Genomic DNA, 16,928 nt, shown 5'->3' on the forward strand with positions numbered 1-16,928 from the left:
GACAGGAAAGGCTTACAGACCATAGACCACAAAGGATTAGTTTGGCCTCCTAACAAAGGAAAGATAGGGCATTATTGTTCTCCTTCACTGTTTCCTTTTCTTCTTCCTGGGCTCCTGGCTCTCCTCCGGCTGCTGGGAGACTGTGGTCTAAAGGGGGAGCAGACAAACCAGCACTAAGATCTGTGTCGTCCTCAACATCAGCTCAGACCAGTGGGTCTAGGGAAAAGTACCCATGAACCCATAAAAAAATGTATCTGCATGGAATTCTAAGCCATTAATGTGTCGTCGTTGACTTTACAGTGGACATTGTGATGTCAGAGAATGCGCAGGACCAATAAGACATGAGTGCGTTTGGTGTGATGGGCAATTGGTGAAGCTCAGTGAAGAGGAGCAGTTTCAGTTCAAAGCTGTCATCCATGTGTGGGGCCGTCGTCCCTGTCTGGGGTGTGGTTGATGCTCACCTGTTGACTGTCGTCTTGTTCCTGCAGCGCAGACTCCAGAGTGGCTGCATTGATGCGGAAATCTCTGGACGTGCTCAGCTTCATGTACTGCATCAGGTTAACCTGCAGAGCAACACGCCTCTATGTTATCGCTATTAAAATAATGCTGTGGTATGAGGGTGTTTTCATACTGGAAATGGCACACGAGCAGTTCGTGTTCCAATTTGGGTTACAAATACACACTTGGATTTGATTTCAGCCTGTCTGTCCCAAAACACTCCCATAAACACCTTGGATTTTTTGGAGAGGGTGATGAGGTATTTCTCATACTGCTCGATACTGTAGATGAGGTTGGGAATAGCCTTGGTCTCACGCAGAAGTTTTACCTTGGTAACAGGAGAGCAGTAAACAGTTTGTTGGTTCAAGGCACCCCAATATCTGTTCAAATATATGGGCATTTCTTTGTAACTGTAAATAAAACGAGACAGGAACTCCTTACAGACGCTGAATTAACTGCCTCCCCCTCTTTTTTCTTCTTCTTGTCATCTGCCACCCCAGCCAGCTCTCCGCTCTGTGGGACAGTAGTCACATGTCAGCTCACCACACTATGAAAGAGCCTTCTGGCCGGTGTTCAGCGGGACAGACTCACGCAGTATTTACAATCTGGCCCATAATGGCACATGTCAAGGGTGTAGAAACCGTGTCCCTGTCGGCAGGCAGTCACTGAATAAGTCAAAATCAGCCAATACCTGCACGTAGGTGATAAAGGAGTAGCACTGTGGGGTCAGGTGAGAGCCTGACAGCTTGACCTGGAAACAATTTGATTCATTTTAGTGGCGGGAGGGTTGTAATTCAAACAGCGTACACTGAATGCAATGCTACACTCACCAGTTTCTCCAGGCGTACAGGGAGCACACCCTGCTGGCCCGAGCACAGTTGGATATACTGCAACATCAACAGAAATGATACATTATGAGGTGTGGATTGTGGGTGTAGTTAAGTCAGACTTACATACTTGACCAGGGTGGTGTATGTGGGTGTAGTTAAGTTAGACTTACATACTTGACCAGGGTGGTGTATGTGGGTGTAGTTAAGTTAGACTTACATACTTGACCAGGGTGGTGAGGGTGGTGTATGTGCGGCTCAGCTCTCCCAGCAGGGTGTTTGTGCAGACCCCAGGGGGCAGGGCCGTCTGGACCAGCTCGTTCAGGGCCGTCAGGAGGGCTCCCAACTGCAACGTCAGGGCCTTCTCCACTGGGTCCTCCTGCCGCACTGCCTGGGTGGCATCGCCTGGACACGCCAAGGTGAGGACAAAGATGGAGCACACAGGTACATATCCTCCCCCTACCTCCCATTATACTAGATGAGGACGAGTCAGGCTCTCCGTGTGAGAGACATACCAGGGCTGGGCTTGTCAGGGACTAACTGGCCTTTCTTCTTGGCGATCAACCAGTCAACTTCATCCAGCACTCTCCCCACCTGAGACAGCACAAGGAGCTGGGAGGAAAAAGAAATCACACATTATGCAAGGCTCAAAGCCACTCCCAAATCCAGCACCTGCAACTCACTGGGCAGTCTTGTCTAATCTGTTAGGATTGAACACTGCCCACCAGACACTGAAAATGGACATTCTACTGCACTCTGAAGATAAGCTAACATTTAGATCTACATGTGCCTGTGAGTAGCGAGCTGATTTGGTGGGAACCAGCGAGACACAGTAACAGCGTGTTAAGGTCGGTAGATGAGCTCCACTCACTGTTGCAGGAGCAGCGGTCTTCATGTTGACAATGGCAAAGTGAGACTGCTGCTCCACTTCCACGTCCTGTTATTGGGGATTAAAGCCACAACAGTATGGCCACAGTTAGACAGAACTGGATGAATTAAGGAAGATATCAGCAAGGTTTTCTGGTGTGGTCACCGTGCGGTCTGTAGTCTGTACCTGGTCAATGTCTCCCAGCTGACTGTGTATGTCTTGACAAAGCTCCAACAGCAGACTAACAGGACTCTTATAGAGTACGTGAAGACTGAAGAGCAGGGAGAGCAGGCCCTTACTGAACGCTGCGTCTTCTGGAGGGAGGGAAAGAATGACAGGAAGGGAAAAAGAGCCATTTCCCTTTTCATTCAATACCGAAGTTCTCAAGGCATAAAGTAATGTGAACTGATTCTTAGAATCATAGGTTTCAATTGTGAAAGCTGGAGAAGTACAGAGTCAAATTAGAAAAGGAAAGCAGAAGTTGCTAGTAGCCCCGATTCAAACTTTTTTTAAATCTGCAGGATTTTAAAGCCCAGAGACTAGCATCCAAACCATTTCCTTGACTTCAGCCATTTACTCACCAAAGCTGGTTTCCTTGCAGACTTTCACAGTCCAGGTGATCACTTCACCAAACTGCGAAAGAGAGCGTGAGTGAGAAGGGGACCATGCATTCTCCTCAGAGTCCTCACTGTGACATTAACCTGAGGGCGTCTACCTGCTGGGAGGAGGGCTCCAGCTGACGTGAGAGCACACTCAGGATGTTGACCAGGAGCTGAGCCTCCTTACTGTTGAAATCCTCCTCCACCCCACTCAGCTGCGTGAACAGCGCCCTCTGTGGACAGAGACACACATGCAGGTTGCAGATGCATACCAGAAGGTTGCAGGGTGGGTGTAGACAAGGATGAACAACTGCAACCTTGGATGGCCAGCAGATCATCGGTACAGAATACGTGCTAAGATCACATGCACATCTGATCTCAATTGCAACCAATAGTGGCTGGTGAATTTTCCCCAACACCACTTCCATGTCAACATGATCTCCAAGTCTTGATTGCAACCAGAAGAATGTTTGACTACTTTACTCACTGGTTTGTGCTATCATTGGTTACAATTATTTTTTTAACAGACATAAGGGGTGATATGATCTGTGCCTAACCCACAACAATCAGTTACTCTTCCATTTTGTTACTTGAATGACTGGACCATCTACTCAAAGCCAATCAGATGAATTGTTTCAATTTGACAGTAATTCTGTAAAACTGAATAGAAGCATCTCCTCATGCTACACTTCTGCTGTGGGAATTTACCCAACAGGTATGGGAAATTGTGGATGCTGTATTCTAGCAGTGAATTCTTTTATTTCTAATTCATGTAATCCATGAAACAACTTTGAAAGACCAGTGACACCTCATTCACACACCTGGAATTGGCGAATGTAGAAAGATGTCTTCTCTGTGACACTGTGTTTCTCTGGCCCGTGACTGTCTTCTCCCACAGAGACATCTAAAGAGAAAACCACCACGCTGTATTTAGAACGATTATGAAGAGGACATCTCGTGTTACAACAGACATTAGAACCATATCCGAAAGAACCATCATTCTTTCATTGATTATCTGGGTCCAAATCCCAAATGAAGTACACCGTAGCTCAACTGATGACTATGAATGGACACGGTTCAGCGTGTGCTTGGGGTGGAATTCAACCTGTTTTAGGGCAGCCAATGCTATGTCAGTAATGCATCAACGCAGCGTGACATTTTTCAAAAATCCTTTATGTGGAAATCCATTGCCCTAAAGCATGGAACCTACAATATTTAAGTGCCTATGTTTCCAGGGACCGTCTTAAGCAGCCCACACTGTGCAGTGCAATTGGTCTCCCTCGGTAGCTGCAGTAGCGCTGTCTGTCTGGTGGTGCTTAACCCTTCACTATGAGGTCAGCTTTGAGCAACGACTTTGTCTAGGCCTAAATTTAGTTTGGTGTGTGTGTGTGTGTGTCACCGTTGGCAGAGAGGAGCTGGACCAGCCTGGCTGGGTAGCGCAGCAGACAGGTGCTGAAGATTCTCAGCAGGCCTTCTAGACACAGGAGGGACACACTGCAGCGTTTCTCCTTCCCAGCATCCTCTACTGCACAGGGGATGTTGGTGTACCGCCACATCAGGACACTGGTGCACGTGGGGAGTGGAGGGGCATCAAGCGTTTCATTTTTATAGTATTCTTTCTTAAATCAGTAAAGACTCATTGGAAAACCTTTAGAAGAAACCTTCAAATTGCTGTCCAGGCAAGTGGCATCACAGTGACATTGTCATGTCAAATGGTAGTGGAAATGAACAGCTGTCGTCAGCTTTGAGAAAACCATTGTCTAGACAGGTGAGGTCATAGGGAGAATGTGACACAGTTCTGGTGACACAGTTACTCTTACCAGATGACATCAATGTCTGACATGACGACACGGAAAATATAACCTGGGGATTTCATCCTAAATCTGACCAGTAGAGAGATTCTGACCTGGTGATGTCACAGAGGTGGCGGAAAGTCTTGTCTGTGTTTTGGCCATCGGGTCCGTCCGTGTGTCCAGTGTCCTCCAGCTGTGTGACCTTCTGCAGGGCCACGCTCACAGAGTAGCGCAGGAAGTCCCCACTGGAGCGCAGCACTGTAAGAGCTTCATCCCTGCTCTGAGTGCTATCTCTGAAACACACAGTCAACGGTAAGACAGGCCACACAGATTTGTGCGGCCGAGATGAAACTACGTTGTGTGTTCATGCAAACTGGAAAGGAACATTCCCACACCCAGACACACACACCTGAAGAGTGCAGTGAGCAGCGTTGACACAAAGCCTATAGACAGCAGGCTGCGGGGGCTCTTGCTGCTCTTGCCCTTTCCAGACTTCTCCCTTAGGATCTGAGCCATTTTGTTGTAGCGTTTAAACAGCTCCAGGACTTCCTCAAAAACACTCTTACTGCAACACAAACACAGGCAAATGTTCTCCCCATCTCACACTAGCATGTCATTTATCCCGATACATCCTCTGCAATCCAACTTGGTCATGAAATGATTTTTTCTTTCCAGGAGCCGAGCGCCATGTAGTTTGACACAAAACTGACTATTATACTCAGCATGTTTCCCACCTTCACAAACAGTACTGCAGACTGAGCATCCTGAAAATGTGTATTGTTCAATGTGTATTTCAGCATTTCCTAATACAAGATGAAACTATTGCCGTAGCTTCTCCCACAGAGCCGGGTTACCTGTAGTTGGCCTTGGTGAAGTTGTATTCCATGAGCACCTCGTACACTCCCATCACCAGGACCGCATAGATGCTGTTCTTCACCCCAACACTGGACACCACAGAGAACTCAGCCGACTTGTCCTGGTCACAGACATAACGTCACCTCACAAATACTGTGTTGCCCATCCAATCACTCCCTGTCCTCTTTCCAGATCCTAACCTTAACCATTATTAGTAGGTTATTATAAAACAAATCCAGCCACCCAATCTAATTGGCCAAAAGTGCATGCACTCTTAAGGGACTAATAAAAACATTTATAAAGCAGCTTGGCTCCGACGCAAGAACTACATCCCATACAATTAGTTTCATTGCTCCGCCAAACTCTAAAACTTCTAAATCATTTCTTCAACGGTTGTACTGCACCAAGTCAGTAGATAAGATGCTGATACACACCAGCTCAAAGTCCTCCAATTCACATTTGATCATCCGACGCGTGATGCTCTCCAAGAGGCTCTGCAGTTCAGCTTGAACTCCCCCCTCATCATCGTCGTCGTTGTCGCTCTCGCCAGCGTTGGGCTGGGACATGCCCTGGTACCACAGCAGGCAGTGGACTGTGCAGCTCAATAGGTGGGACTGAGAGGAACAGGAAGCTTCAATGTGCTGCCATTCCCATGGATGCACAGCACCAGCACAGTCACACACACACGCACGCACGCACGCACACGCTCAAAGATGCGTAACAGATGGAAGAGGAATACCAGAGGCTCCTGGAGGAAGACTTGGTCTCCTTGAGCACTGATGCATGACTCCAGCTTCACTGGTGGTAAAAGGTCCTGTTCTGGCTCATAGTACCGCCGCAGCTATGCAGAACAGACATGCAGAACACACATACACAGAACACACACACACACACACACACGTCAAATCAAAGTACAATACACAGCATGTAATCACAGCAGAAACCAAACACCCCAACACACCTGGGAAAGCAAGGTCTGCATGATGGAGCTGGCCAGCTGGGAGTTGCGCCGTATGACGTCATGGAAACCCTTCCAAAGGCACACAAGACAACCAGATTATTATTACAGTGTTTGGGTTTCCATTCTGGACGGCCTGGTATGAAATACTGTTACAGTACAGCGACTGCTGCAGACGGTTCTGAGAGCAGTCTAGCCGTGGCGGTTCTGACCTCGTACAGCATGAGGCGTACGTCGGCCTGCTGGCCCAAACAGCGGCGCAGGCTGCTGAGGATCTCCAGGCAGAAGGCTTCATTAGCCGCAGAGTTGTAGCGGGAGTGGACGTCCACCTGGACCTGAACACAGGGCGGAACACAGGGGGAAGACACCCAAACAAGTTCCCTCAAACTGGCTTGAATCAGTTGGTGACAGTGCAGCGGTACTGACATCAAGACATTGACATAACAGAATCAAAACGGACCTCACCTGGCTGGAGGAGATGGTCTGGCTGGCTTGACTGGAGGACAGGCTCCCCAGGACCCGGAAGTTCTTCAGCAGCAACAGGAAGCCAGTCAGGGCAGACTTTCTCCCATCCAACTGGCTGCCAGGGTCACATGACATGAGGCCTTTATCAGTCTCCGCTCTTTCAACCCTTTCCAGCATTCGCAACCAATTCCACGCATGCCATCTCCTCGTCAGAAAGTCAAAGGTATATTCCCTGAATGTCTCCGATTTGTTCAGAGGAGAGGGCAAAGAGCCCAGGGCCTACGTGCTTCATGTGTCTCAGTAGGCCCTTGATGATGTAGCAGCAGTAATGTTATTTCATTATGTGTATTAATACATTCATAATATAACAGTGGGGACATAGCACTAACACACTGAGCTGCTTAAAACAATTCGGAGCCAAAAGCACCACTGATCACAGCTAGATCTGGATAGATCAAAAGTGGAGGGTTACCTGGAGAACATAGCCTTCCTCAGTACCAGGATCAGAGCGTCCTTCATGGACATACTGACCTTCAGCAGTGGCTGGGAACAATAAACAGAGACATCACACTAGCATCCCCTGGGCACAGTGTGTGTGTGTGTGTGTGTGTGTGTGTGTGTGTGTGTGTGTGTGTGTGTTTGATATGCTAAACAGTGACAGGGAGTTAAGCCAGACTCTCCTCCCCTTTGGATTTACATAGGAGAAAGTGCGTTGACCATGTTAATAGTTTGACAGGAAGTGTCCTTCAGATTGCTGGCCTACATAAGTCCAGGTGAGGTAATGCCCGGGGTCAGCGGTCAAGGGAAGCCTTGCTGTGTGCAGCAGGAGGGGCTATTACCACCCTCAAGTCCCGATGTTACCGATGTTACCTGGACAGCCTTCAGTAGTCCCTGCACGGTGGCTAGCGGCAGGTAGGACAGATGATCAAATGTCTCAGTCACCTTGGACGATGACTCCAGGAGGATCATGGGAGCGGAGACCACAATGTCTGAAAGGAGCTCTGATGATCAAGGAGAGAGAAAGCAAACCACATGGAGGGGCATCTAGTAACATCACCAGGCTATCGCGTGCACACACAAAAAAAACACACGCTTGGCCTGGCATAGCACAGGGGGAACAATAGAAGCATATTTACCAATGAAATGAGTGACTGGAGTGGCTGTCTTTGTGACCAAGCGGTTCAGGACTTGCTCCAATATCTCAACCCTGATCGGCTCATGCATCTGTGCAAATATAACCAAAGAATGGGGTTGAAATATGATTTCTGTTCTTCCAAATTTTTATTTAACCAGGGAGACACATTGAGACCTAAATCTCATTTACAAGTGTGCCTTGGGAACATTAATCCAAGAATAAAACAAATACATACAATTTGCATACAGACATAAGGCATCTAAATGAAACTCCTGTAGAGTAAATAAATAACTCCTCTAGAGTTACAGTACTATAGCACTATCAACTAGCCTGTGCAATAAAGTTCACAGCATCATCCAAAGCCCCTTGATAAAGTGCATTCATTTTAACCATGGTTTGGCTTGGGAAGAAAACCCCTATATTTCGGATGAACAAGACTAAATACTGGGTTCAACATTGTTATACAACTGAGTGTAGTACTGTTTTCTTTAATCAAGCCATTCATGATAAAGTACTACTTCGAATGGAAACTAGGGATGAGGATTTTCTCAAACTGGACATATTGCCTCACTTTAGAACGACCACATTGATCATCATCATCATTACACACAAGGTTTCCTACCTTAAAGCCCTCCAAGAGGACCTGTCCCCCCAGTCTACAGGCCTGTTGTGTGGGAGTCTTGGCCGTGACAATGGCCCCCTCGGCGGCGGTCTTCCCAAATGGTGCTGCCTTGGGCCCAAACGAGTCCATGAGAATGAAACCCAGCTGGACTAGCCCCTGGGTCACATGGTCCCAGCCAAAAACACTGCACGGGTCAGAGGGGGCTCTGAGTCGGTCACCACACTAGAATCTGACATCACAATGAAACAAGACAAGAAAACAGACGGCCTCTCTGACCTGTTCTTGACCGTGTCCAGGATCATCTGAGCAAGGCTGCAGCGCTGAGGCAGTAGGTCCTGCAGGAACTTGGAGCCGTGACGCAGCTGCTCATTCTTTAAGTCCTTACTGATCGCCCCCTTCAGGAGCTCAAAGACCTGGCCCACATGAGCGGGAGAGAGAGAGAGAGGAGTGAAGCAGTTACAGGAGCTATTAAGAAGGAAAGTAGGATGGGTGCAGGTATGCTGAGGGAGAGGAGGGCTTGGAAGAGCTATGAGGTAGAAGACAGAGAGGAGGGGAGGTTGAGTAGGAAAAAGGTCAGGAGGGCATATGGTGTAGGAGATAGGGAGGGGTGGAGGAGGTCTGGCGTATGAGATAGGGAGGGAGGGGTGAGAAAGATGTAGAGAAGGGAGAGAAGAAAGGTATGGAAAGAGTGAAGGCTAAACTAGAACACTTGCCTTATTTTCTTTTTAGGAGTTGGGTCCATCTAGGTTCTTACCTGTTCCTCGTAGCGTGGGATCCTGGCCACAGAGAGCAGCAGAGCAATGCTGAATGGACAGAGATCTCCCTGGGAGCCCTACAGAGGACAGAGGACGCACCACGCAGTCAACACGGTCTGAGCTAGCACCATGCTGAACACTTAAAAACAGCAGTATCAGCAGAGGTTGTGTCGTTAGCCTTTGCTCCAACTCAGGATAGCCACTTCCTTGGTGCATATAGACAACACAATTGGCATCCAGAAGAGAATTTAGCTTTGTTAAAGCAGTTGAGTGGTCTTATTTGGAAAATCCTGGAACATCCTTTTTAAGGCTTCACTCCAGCAGCAATATGAACAGAACACCAGTGTTTTTTTTCCCGCAACCACCAGGCCTCCGTCATTACGGTCATCCTGTTTCAGAGAGTGGGTGACAAAGTAGATGACAGGGAATCTGGAACCTTGAGGCTTTTCAGGAACTCCCTTCCCAGCTCGTGGTCGAGTCGCATTGCAAAGACTATATGCAAGATGGCCGTGCCCTCCACGTGCCTCAGCTGGTCCTCAGGGACGGACTGAACCTCCAAATCCGAAATCCTGAAAAGGGGAGGGAGGGCATGAAACCAGCACAAGAAGCAATGGGCTGGGACATAGGGTACAATAGTTCAGAACACTCACTCTCCGTTATTCTGTTCCTCTTTTTGGCGAAGGTCCTGCTCTGTAAAGTAACTGATGATTCCCTCCAGGACTTGTTTCTTGCAGCCCTGGTAGGAAACAAACAAAGGATATTCATTCACAGAGCTACGTGGGAACACGCAGGCCATGCAGTGTTCGGTACATTTGGTACACCACCCTACTCAGAAACACTGGGCAAAATTAGTAAAATATGCAACCTGGAGCGTGGCGTACTAGTCTTCGCCAGGCATGTTGGATTCACAGTCTTAGAAAAACCAGCCTGCGCGCATTTCTCAAACACAACAGTTTCTAGAATTTACTGAGCATCACGCAACCAGGACAAAACTTCCAGACAGCAGCCGTCCTGGGAGCAGAAACAGCCTTTTGGTGAGAATGGTTCATAGAGAATACAGACGGTCATACTAGCTGGCAGGCAAGCGAGCCACAAACAGGGAAATGACTGCACAAGGGTGGTGTGCAGAACGACATCCCCCAAATCTGCAGCAGCAAACAACCACACCAGGCTCTACTTTAAATCAGCTGAAAACAAAAGGTAGCGGACCAAGTGGGCAGACAATCACCAACACTGGACAACTGAAGGGTGGGCATTGCCTGGTCTAAAGACTCACAGTTCCTGTTGAGTAATGAAAATGGATATTATGATTTGATGTGTGCAGCATGTTTCCTTTGCCCCATCTGGTCTGCAAATTACCAGATGGTGGATGTGGTTTAAGAGTTCACTGAATGTGTTCCCGGCATCAGTTAGGTCCCTTGATACCAACTGAGCAACGTTTGAATGTTGTACAGTTCATGCCCCGAAGAATGCAAACTGGACTGGAGAGTATACAGCACAAATGAATACACCCCTTCTGAACATAAATACATATTTACAAGTCTTAATGACCACCATTATAATCCATGGAAATATGATCAAATCTTCATCTATTTTACATGTACTTAATAACAGCAGACAGATTTGTCATCAATAACAATGAAAAACACATTAGGTAACTTTGCTTTAATCAAGGGTTGCCAAAATTAGTACAACTTCAGTTAAATTCTACAAATAAGTAATACTCTAATACTTAGTGACCCCGCCATTACTTTTAAGTACTGCACTGACCCTTCTTGGTAGCGTGTACAAGGTACCGTCACGTCTGTTCTGTTCCACTCCTGGCGGATAACCATCTCAAGTGCCTTAATATTTGATGGCAGTGCTGCTCAGCTTTTCCCTTCCAAGTTCCCAACAGATGCTCAATAGGGTTGAGGTCAGGTGACACGCTTGGCCACTGCATCACTTTAACCTTGTTCTTAAGAATGCAGCTGTGACCTTGGAAGAAGGTTTAGGGTCATTGTCATGTTGAAAAAGTGGCCTACGTCCCAGGGTGTGGAGAGGGCACCATCTTCTCTTTCAGTATTTTGCAGTACATCTGCGAATTCATGATGCCATCGATGAAGTACAATTCCCTCACCTTTAGCACTCATACATAGGAACTTCACCACCTCCATACTTCACTGTGGGGACCATGCACTCCTCACTGTACTCCTCCTCCTTGCGACGCCAGACATTTTGGATGCCATCAGATCCAAACAGACTGACCTTGGTCTCATCAGACCAGAGTATGGATCCTCAAAAGTCTTCACCTTGGTCAACATGGGCCTTGGCAAATGCTAAACAGGCCTTCTTGTGCTTTGGCTTCAACAGTGGCTTCCTGTGTGGACGACAACCACGCAATCCACTTCTACGCAAGGTGCATCTTACTGCGTGAGATGAAACAATCACTCCAGTTTGGCTTACCACAGCTTTTGCCAGCTCTGAGACACTTGCTTTGTGATTCTCCTGTACTTTTCTCAGCACAAATGGTTCATGTTGTGGGGGGGAAAGCTCATGGGGCCGGCCAGAACATCTCAAAGGGCTTGTCACGTCCTTTTTGAACTTCTGTATCACTTTTGCTACGGTGTTCCGTCTCAATAACAGGGATTTGCTAATCCTCTTGTACCCTTGTCCTCTTTTGTGCAATGAAATTCTCTCTCTCCCATGTGGTGCCACTGTCACCATCAGGTCTGAGAGGGATTCAGTGGGTTAAGTACCAGTCAACTGGCAACGAATTACACCTGTCTGTGGCTGATGGTGCAACAGGCTCATCTGCTGATGAATTGCCCTTAAATGGCACCAGTATTTTATTATGGAGTAGCATTTTGTAACTTTTTGTCAGGAGGCTGTATTCATTTGTGCAACACAGCATTCTAACATTTTGATGAGAAAATCAGATTTTCCTTTTTTATTATTGAAATGTTTCATTGGTGACTGATAAACCAGATTTGAGGGAACTATTATTCATATAGGAAACACAAATGTGTTTTATTTGCAAAATTAGGTTTTGTTAGGTTCCAGAAGAGGTGTGCTGTATAATGTAGGTGGGTCTGACTCCATATTAGATGGGATGTTCCAAAAGACTTGCACTCTGCATGCAGGCACACACACACACACACACACACACACACACAGACGAACAGACACACACACCTTAGCAGCCAACAGCAGGAGTTGGTAGACTAGTGGTGGGATCTCCTGCAGGTCCAGTTTGAGGAACATTCTCAGGACCTTCTCCACCAGGAACTGCAGCTCCTCCGGGGAAAGGGGCACATCTCTGGAGAGGATTGTTTAATGCAGGAGGATGCACTCACTGAGTAAACACGCAGTCATGAATCAACATTTGTTTTGCCAAATTCTACCTGAACATGGTGGTCAAGTGGATCACACACTGTGGGTCCCATCTGGAAACAAAACAAACATGTTTAAGTAGCACCGTGTGCCTTGTCAGTGAGCAACTATGGCTCCTTAAATTAAATTCCCCCTTTTTGAAAGCATCCCTTTTACTTTAAACAAAACATTTTCCCATGTTAAAACAGAATTTTAGAATGTCACATTCTGGACCTGCATGCTCAAACATTCAGGGGATTCAAGTTTAAATTTCCAGTTCTAAACTTGCAGTTGACTCATTACCAAAACAATACCAATGGTTGTGTTTCATCAATTGAATGCTTGAAAAAAGTAAAAAACTATTTTTATAATTCATTTCAAGAATGTTAAAATGTCTTCCAATTAAAGAAGATTTGGCAGCTAAAACAACTCCCAACCTGTATTCAAGCACATCTTGAGTGTCAACTGATAGCCAGCAAAATGCAAAAACTAAAATAAAATGAACATGTTAATATTGTATTTAAATAGATTAGATTATATTAAAAAGATTAAAATAGTTTGACAATCCTTTCTGCAAGTTTTGAAATTAAATAAATCTTAACCACTGATCCTTTACAATGGTAAGGTAAATATTCAGTATATTACTGTGTTTATTTCTTCAATTATGCCTTGAGGTCCAAAAATCCTTGGAGCCCTCCCCGTATTGGAAAATTAGTGCTGGAAATTAGATTTTCCCATATGAGACTACTATTATGGAAGTACCTTAATCACAGGCCATAATGAGAAATCAAGACCTGAACTGACATTGGGCATAGTGACATTTGAGAAGAACATCCCTCAGAATTGACTCAGTCATTTAAAGTGAAATCCAGGACCAGACCTGCTGGAGCAGAGGCTGTTGATGACCTGCTTCTTGTACTCTTCACCACTCAGCTCTCCTGTGCATCAGTAATGGGGGGGGAAATATCAAGTTACACACTGAGATTTTGTCTTTGACAATGTATCGTACTGTTTGGACAATATTGCGATATTATTTTTTGCACTAGTAAGCTGCATAAACACTGTACTAAAACAAGTGTTTTTACTTCTCCATCTTTTTAAGGAGGGAACACAGTGTTCAGCACCTTTACTTCCATGTCAGATTAGAACTTTCAGATGGCCGTATCATCGCTCTGCATCAGACATGGTAAGCAATGTCAGGGAACATTTTATTGCAATAAAAACTAAATATTTAATCTCAATACATATATTGGCATGTATCGTGATAATATTGTATTGTGAAGTTCCTGCCAATTCTCAACCCCACTGCAGGCTTTTGCATCTACGGTTTTGAAGATGTTTTTGTACCTTTCCCATAGGAGAGGGCCTCAGTGGAAGCAAGGGCCGTGAGGACTGTGGGAAAGAGCTCCATGGATTTGCCATTCCCCATCTTGCCTGTCTTAATGGCATCAACAAAGAGAGAGGCCAGCTGTGCCAAGGAGGGGCCGGGCAGATTGTGGGTCTAAGAGAAGAACACAAAGAAAGAGTTACGAGACTGGATGAGTCAAAAAATCTGTAACAAATTATTTCAGTTTAGACATGAAAGAAATGGCAGAAAATACCCACTGGCTTATCTGATTGAAATTGAAACTGCACAGCACAGTTGATGACCCGGCACAATACAACTTTGTAAGAAATATCCCTGTACCTCAAGCATCAGGAGTCCTAATATGTCTGATGCCACCTCTGTCTGGAGATCTCCAGAATCACACAGGGGGATGCAGTGCTGGTACAGGAGCAGCCTGCGACTCGCTCCCTTTGGGGTGCTGGGCGGAGACCCTTAGAAACACACACTTTGAGACACCATTCTATAACATTGCTAGCAACAGAATTCAGAAGGACCACAGGACACGGATAACAGCTTAGTTTGGAGTGTCACTTTTTACATACCACATGCTTACCTTTGAATATGGCTTTGACAATGGCTCCAATGTCCTTCCCCTTCAAAGCACTGTTAGTGACCACCATGGTCAGCTAGAAATAAAAACACCCACTCCAAAATTATGTCAAGTAGCTATTTTAGCCTGGGTGCCATTGTTTGTGCTCTCTTGTTGCCAACTTCTTAATGGAAGGCATGTCACAATGATAGTTGTCAAAATGGCACAAACTTAGGTTAGGCTGAACAATAGAAAGCTTCAAATTTCACCCACACCTGTAAAACCGCTAAAGAACACTAGCTGAGCTGGAACCCTGGCGCGAGGCCATAGCAAATGAATTAAATCGAACCTTCGCTGAGCCTCTCGTGGCATGATTAGTGCTAAGAATCCCATTCCCTCAAAATGGCACCAACAAATGCGTCCATTTTTATTTAACTCCAACCATCGCTTCTTAAGACAAAACTGGGAAAAAAAACATCTGATGTAGAAAGTAAACATTCAATCCCCTATAGTATCAATTGCGATTACATCTGGGTAACCGGGAAGTACTAAAAAATAAAATAACTTGTGATTATTTATAGGTTAGCGTTTGTTTACAAGGAATGGCGCAGCCAAATCATTTCTTATTAAAAAGAGAAGATTGTCTTGATTAAAATGATGCCCCACTTATAGAAATTTAAAATGTTACATTATTTCACCTTAATAAACCAGTATGTCTCTCCATTGGAAAACAAAAGGCGAAGCTCCGAGTTCCAAGGGAACTGAATTAAAATGACTTGGGAAAAAAAATCAACATACATTTTGAGATATCTTATGAATTACACAGGCAGGTCTGCACATCTAGCCTTGTTCCATAGGATAACAATGGAGGAGCAAGTTTAGAAAAATTAATTGTCATTTCGGAATTGTTAAAGGCTAACTACAGATGACAATGGATTTTCATGAAAATTGTAAATAGCAGCTCAGTAAAGATACATATATATGACATTTGTATGATCTCTTGCATGTCTTCTTTGTCATCCTTATACTAGTGGGGCTGTATGCATAACAGTAGTGGGCCTTATGTTTTGATTAACAATATGTTCTAAAAACGATTTGGTGCCACAGGGCTCAATACAATTGATAGAAAGAGCCAGGGTGAAACAACACCTAAAATACAGCCGGTTTCCCCGATTCCTCTAAAACTACTACACAAAACTTGTATATACGGTTATATTAACATAATGGCCTCCATGACGAATGCAATGAACTAAATTTCACCCAGCAAAATCTTTCAACTGTCCAGCCTACTTATGTGGGTCAAGGCAATATATATTTTGGTACTAAATAATAAAACAATGTGTAAATGTTCACACGGATATACTGTATAGTTGAATTAATTATATGTCACAAGATTGTAAGATATATAGTCATAAACTGTTAGGGTAGTAAGTATTTTGGAAAAAAAGTGTTAACTTGTGGTGACTTGTGACCTGGTCATCTGTCAGGGATGAGAGATACTGCTGCAGCTCGTCGATGTTTTCTCCATCTGACAACGAAACTATCTTCTCCATCATCATATCAGCTCACCTGTTGGAGTGTGTGTAAAATAATACATACACTGTCAATCAAGTAGCAACACAATTCAGTAACAGGGTAGATAACATATTAGGCAGCATACCTTTGCGAATAACTGTAACGTTTTCCCTTGCATAACAGTATTTAGCTTAGCAACTAATAAGCTAACTTTGACTATCGCCGTGGCGTCCAGTCTAATGACAAATGTTATTGTGATAACTTTTAAATAAACACAAGTTTGTCCAACATACCTTTGCGAGTCCTAATCGTATTGTGGCAAAACTACTTTTTGGGGAATAGTTTAGTAATAACTACTAGCAGATAAGGCGTTACGAGTAAATTCCCGCCACCAAAATTAACCTCTTCCTGTATTTTGCATGCCGTGATTGGCTCTGTGTGTACGAAACGCCCACCACGTGCTATACGTTTATTTATTTTTTATTTTGGTATTAACTGCATAATAAACGCTTGCTTGCTAACTTTCTTACGTTACAAAATGTGGTCAACACATTTGATGAAAATGATTCAGCACCTGCCAACTTGTTAATATGAAGGCCGTGAAAGCCTTGTGTCGAATGTTACATCAACATTTTGCCAGTAGAACAACCGACCAGTTTAATATGGTGATTGTTTTCACGCCCTCCATCGGGCCAGTGGCGCAATGGATAACGCGTCTGACTACGGATCAGAAGATTCTAGGTTCGACTCCTGGCTGGCTCGAATGTTTTG

The 16,928-nt window shown here is 45.2% G+C and overlaps 1 protein-coding gene and 1 non-coding gene across 5 annotated transcripts; one reads left to right on the forward strand and one right to left on the reverse strand.

Moving 5' to 3' along the window:
• Positions 1–39: 39 nt before the first annotated feature.
• On the reverse strand, positions 40–16,644 carry fanci (FA complementation group I). Of its 4 annotated transcripts, XM_010883808.5 has the most exons (38): positions 16,451–16,644; positions 16,115–16,211; positions 14,667–14,739; positions 14,414–14,544; positions 14,074–14,227; positions 13,607–13,664; positions 12,759–12,800; positions 12,550–12,673; positions 10,026–10,111; positions 9,812–9,944; positions 9,375–9,452; positions 8,897–9,033; positions 8,621–8,804; positions 8,000–8,087; positions 7,734–7,864; positions 7,336–7,406; positions 6,864–6,978; positions 6,611–6,733; positions 6,402–6,470; positions 6,180–6,281; positions 5,875–6,054; positions 5,440–5,561; positions 4,995–5,150; positions 4,699–4,878; positions 4,192–4,355; positions 3,614–3,696; positions 2,909–3,025; positions 2,775–2,826; positions 2,380–2,507; positions 2,197–2,262; positions 1,841–1,937; positions 1,546–1,730; positions 1,329–1,385; positions 1,190–1,249; positions 940–1,011; positions 731–826; positions 462–563; positions 40–147 (listed from the first exon to the last, which is right to left on the reverse strand). In XM_010883808.5, the coding sequence occupies exons 2-38, from the start codon at positions 16,199–16,201 to the stop codon at positions 85–87; spliced, it is 3,966 nt and encodes a 1,321-aa protein (XP_010882110.3). In that variant the 5' UTR covers positions 16,202–16,211; positions 16,451–16,644; the 3' UTR covers positions 40–84. The 4 variants fall into 4 exon arrangements, with proteins under 4 accessions (XP_010882110.3, XP_034144163.1, XP_034144162.1 ...); XM_034288272.1 differs by lacking the exon at positions 16,451–16,644 and having other exon boundaries at positions 16,098–16,120; XM_034288271.1 differs by lacking the exons at positions 16,115–16,211; positions 16,451–16,644 and adding an exon at positions 14,992–16,078.
• Positions 16,645–16,846: 202 nt separating this feature from the next.
• Positions 16,847–16,919, forward strand: trnar-acg. Its single transcript has one exon. It is a non-coding gene; the product is annotated as a tRNA-Arg (tRNA).
• Positions 16,920–16,928: the final 9 nt, after the last annotated feature.

Source organism: Esox lucius, chromosome 19 (assembly GCF_011004845.1).
Source record: "Esox lucius isolate fEsoLuc1 chromosome 19, fEsoLuc1.pri, whole genome shotgun sequence".
In the NCBI taxonomy this organism is placed as follows: Eukaryota; Metazoa; Chordata; class Actinopteri; order Esociformes; family Esocidae; genus Esox; species Esox lucius.

Bases quoted from the DNA above. Each gene is read 5' to 3' on its own strand.
- fanci (XM_010883808.5), bottom strand. From the start codon at position 16,201: ATGATGATGGAGAAGATAGTTTCGTTGTCAGATGGAGAAAACATCGAC. The intron at 6,734-6,863 runs GTGAGGTCCGTT...CCCTGTGTTCAG, and splicing joins AGACCATCTCCTCCAGCCAG to GTCCAGGTGGACGTCCACTC. The intron at 3,026-3,613 runs GTGTGTGAATGA...CTCTGTCCACAG, and splicing joins TCTACATTCGCCAATTCCAG to AGGGCGCTGTTCACGCAGCT.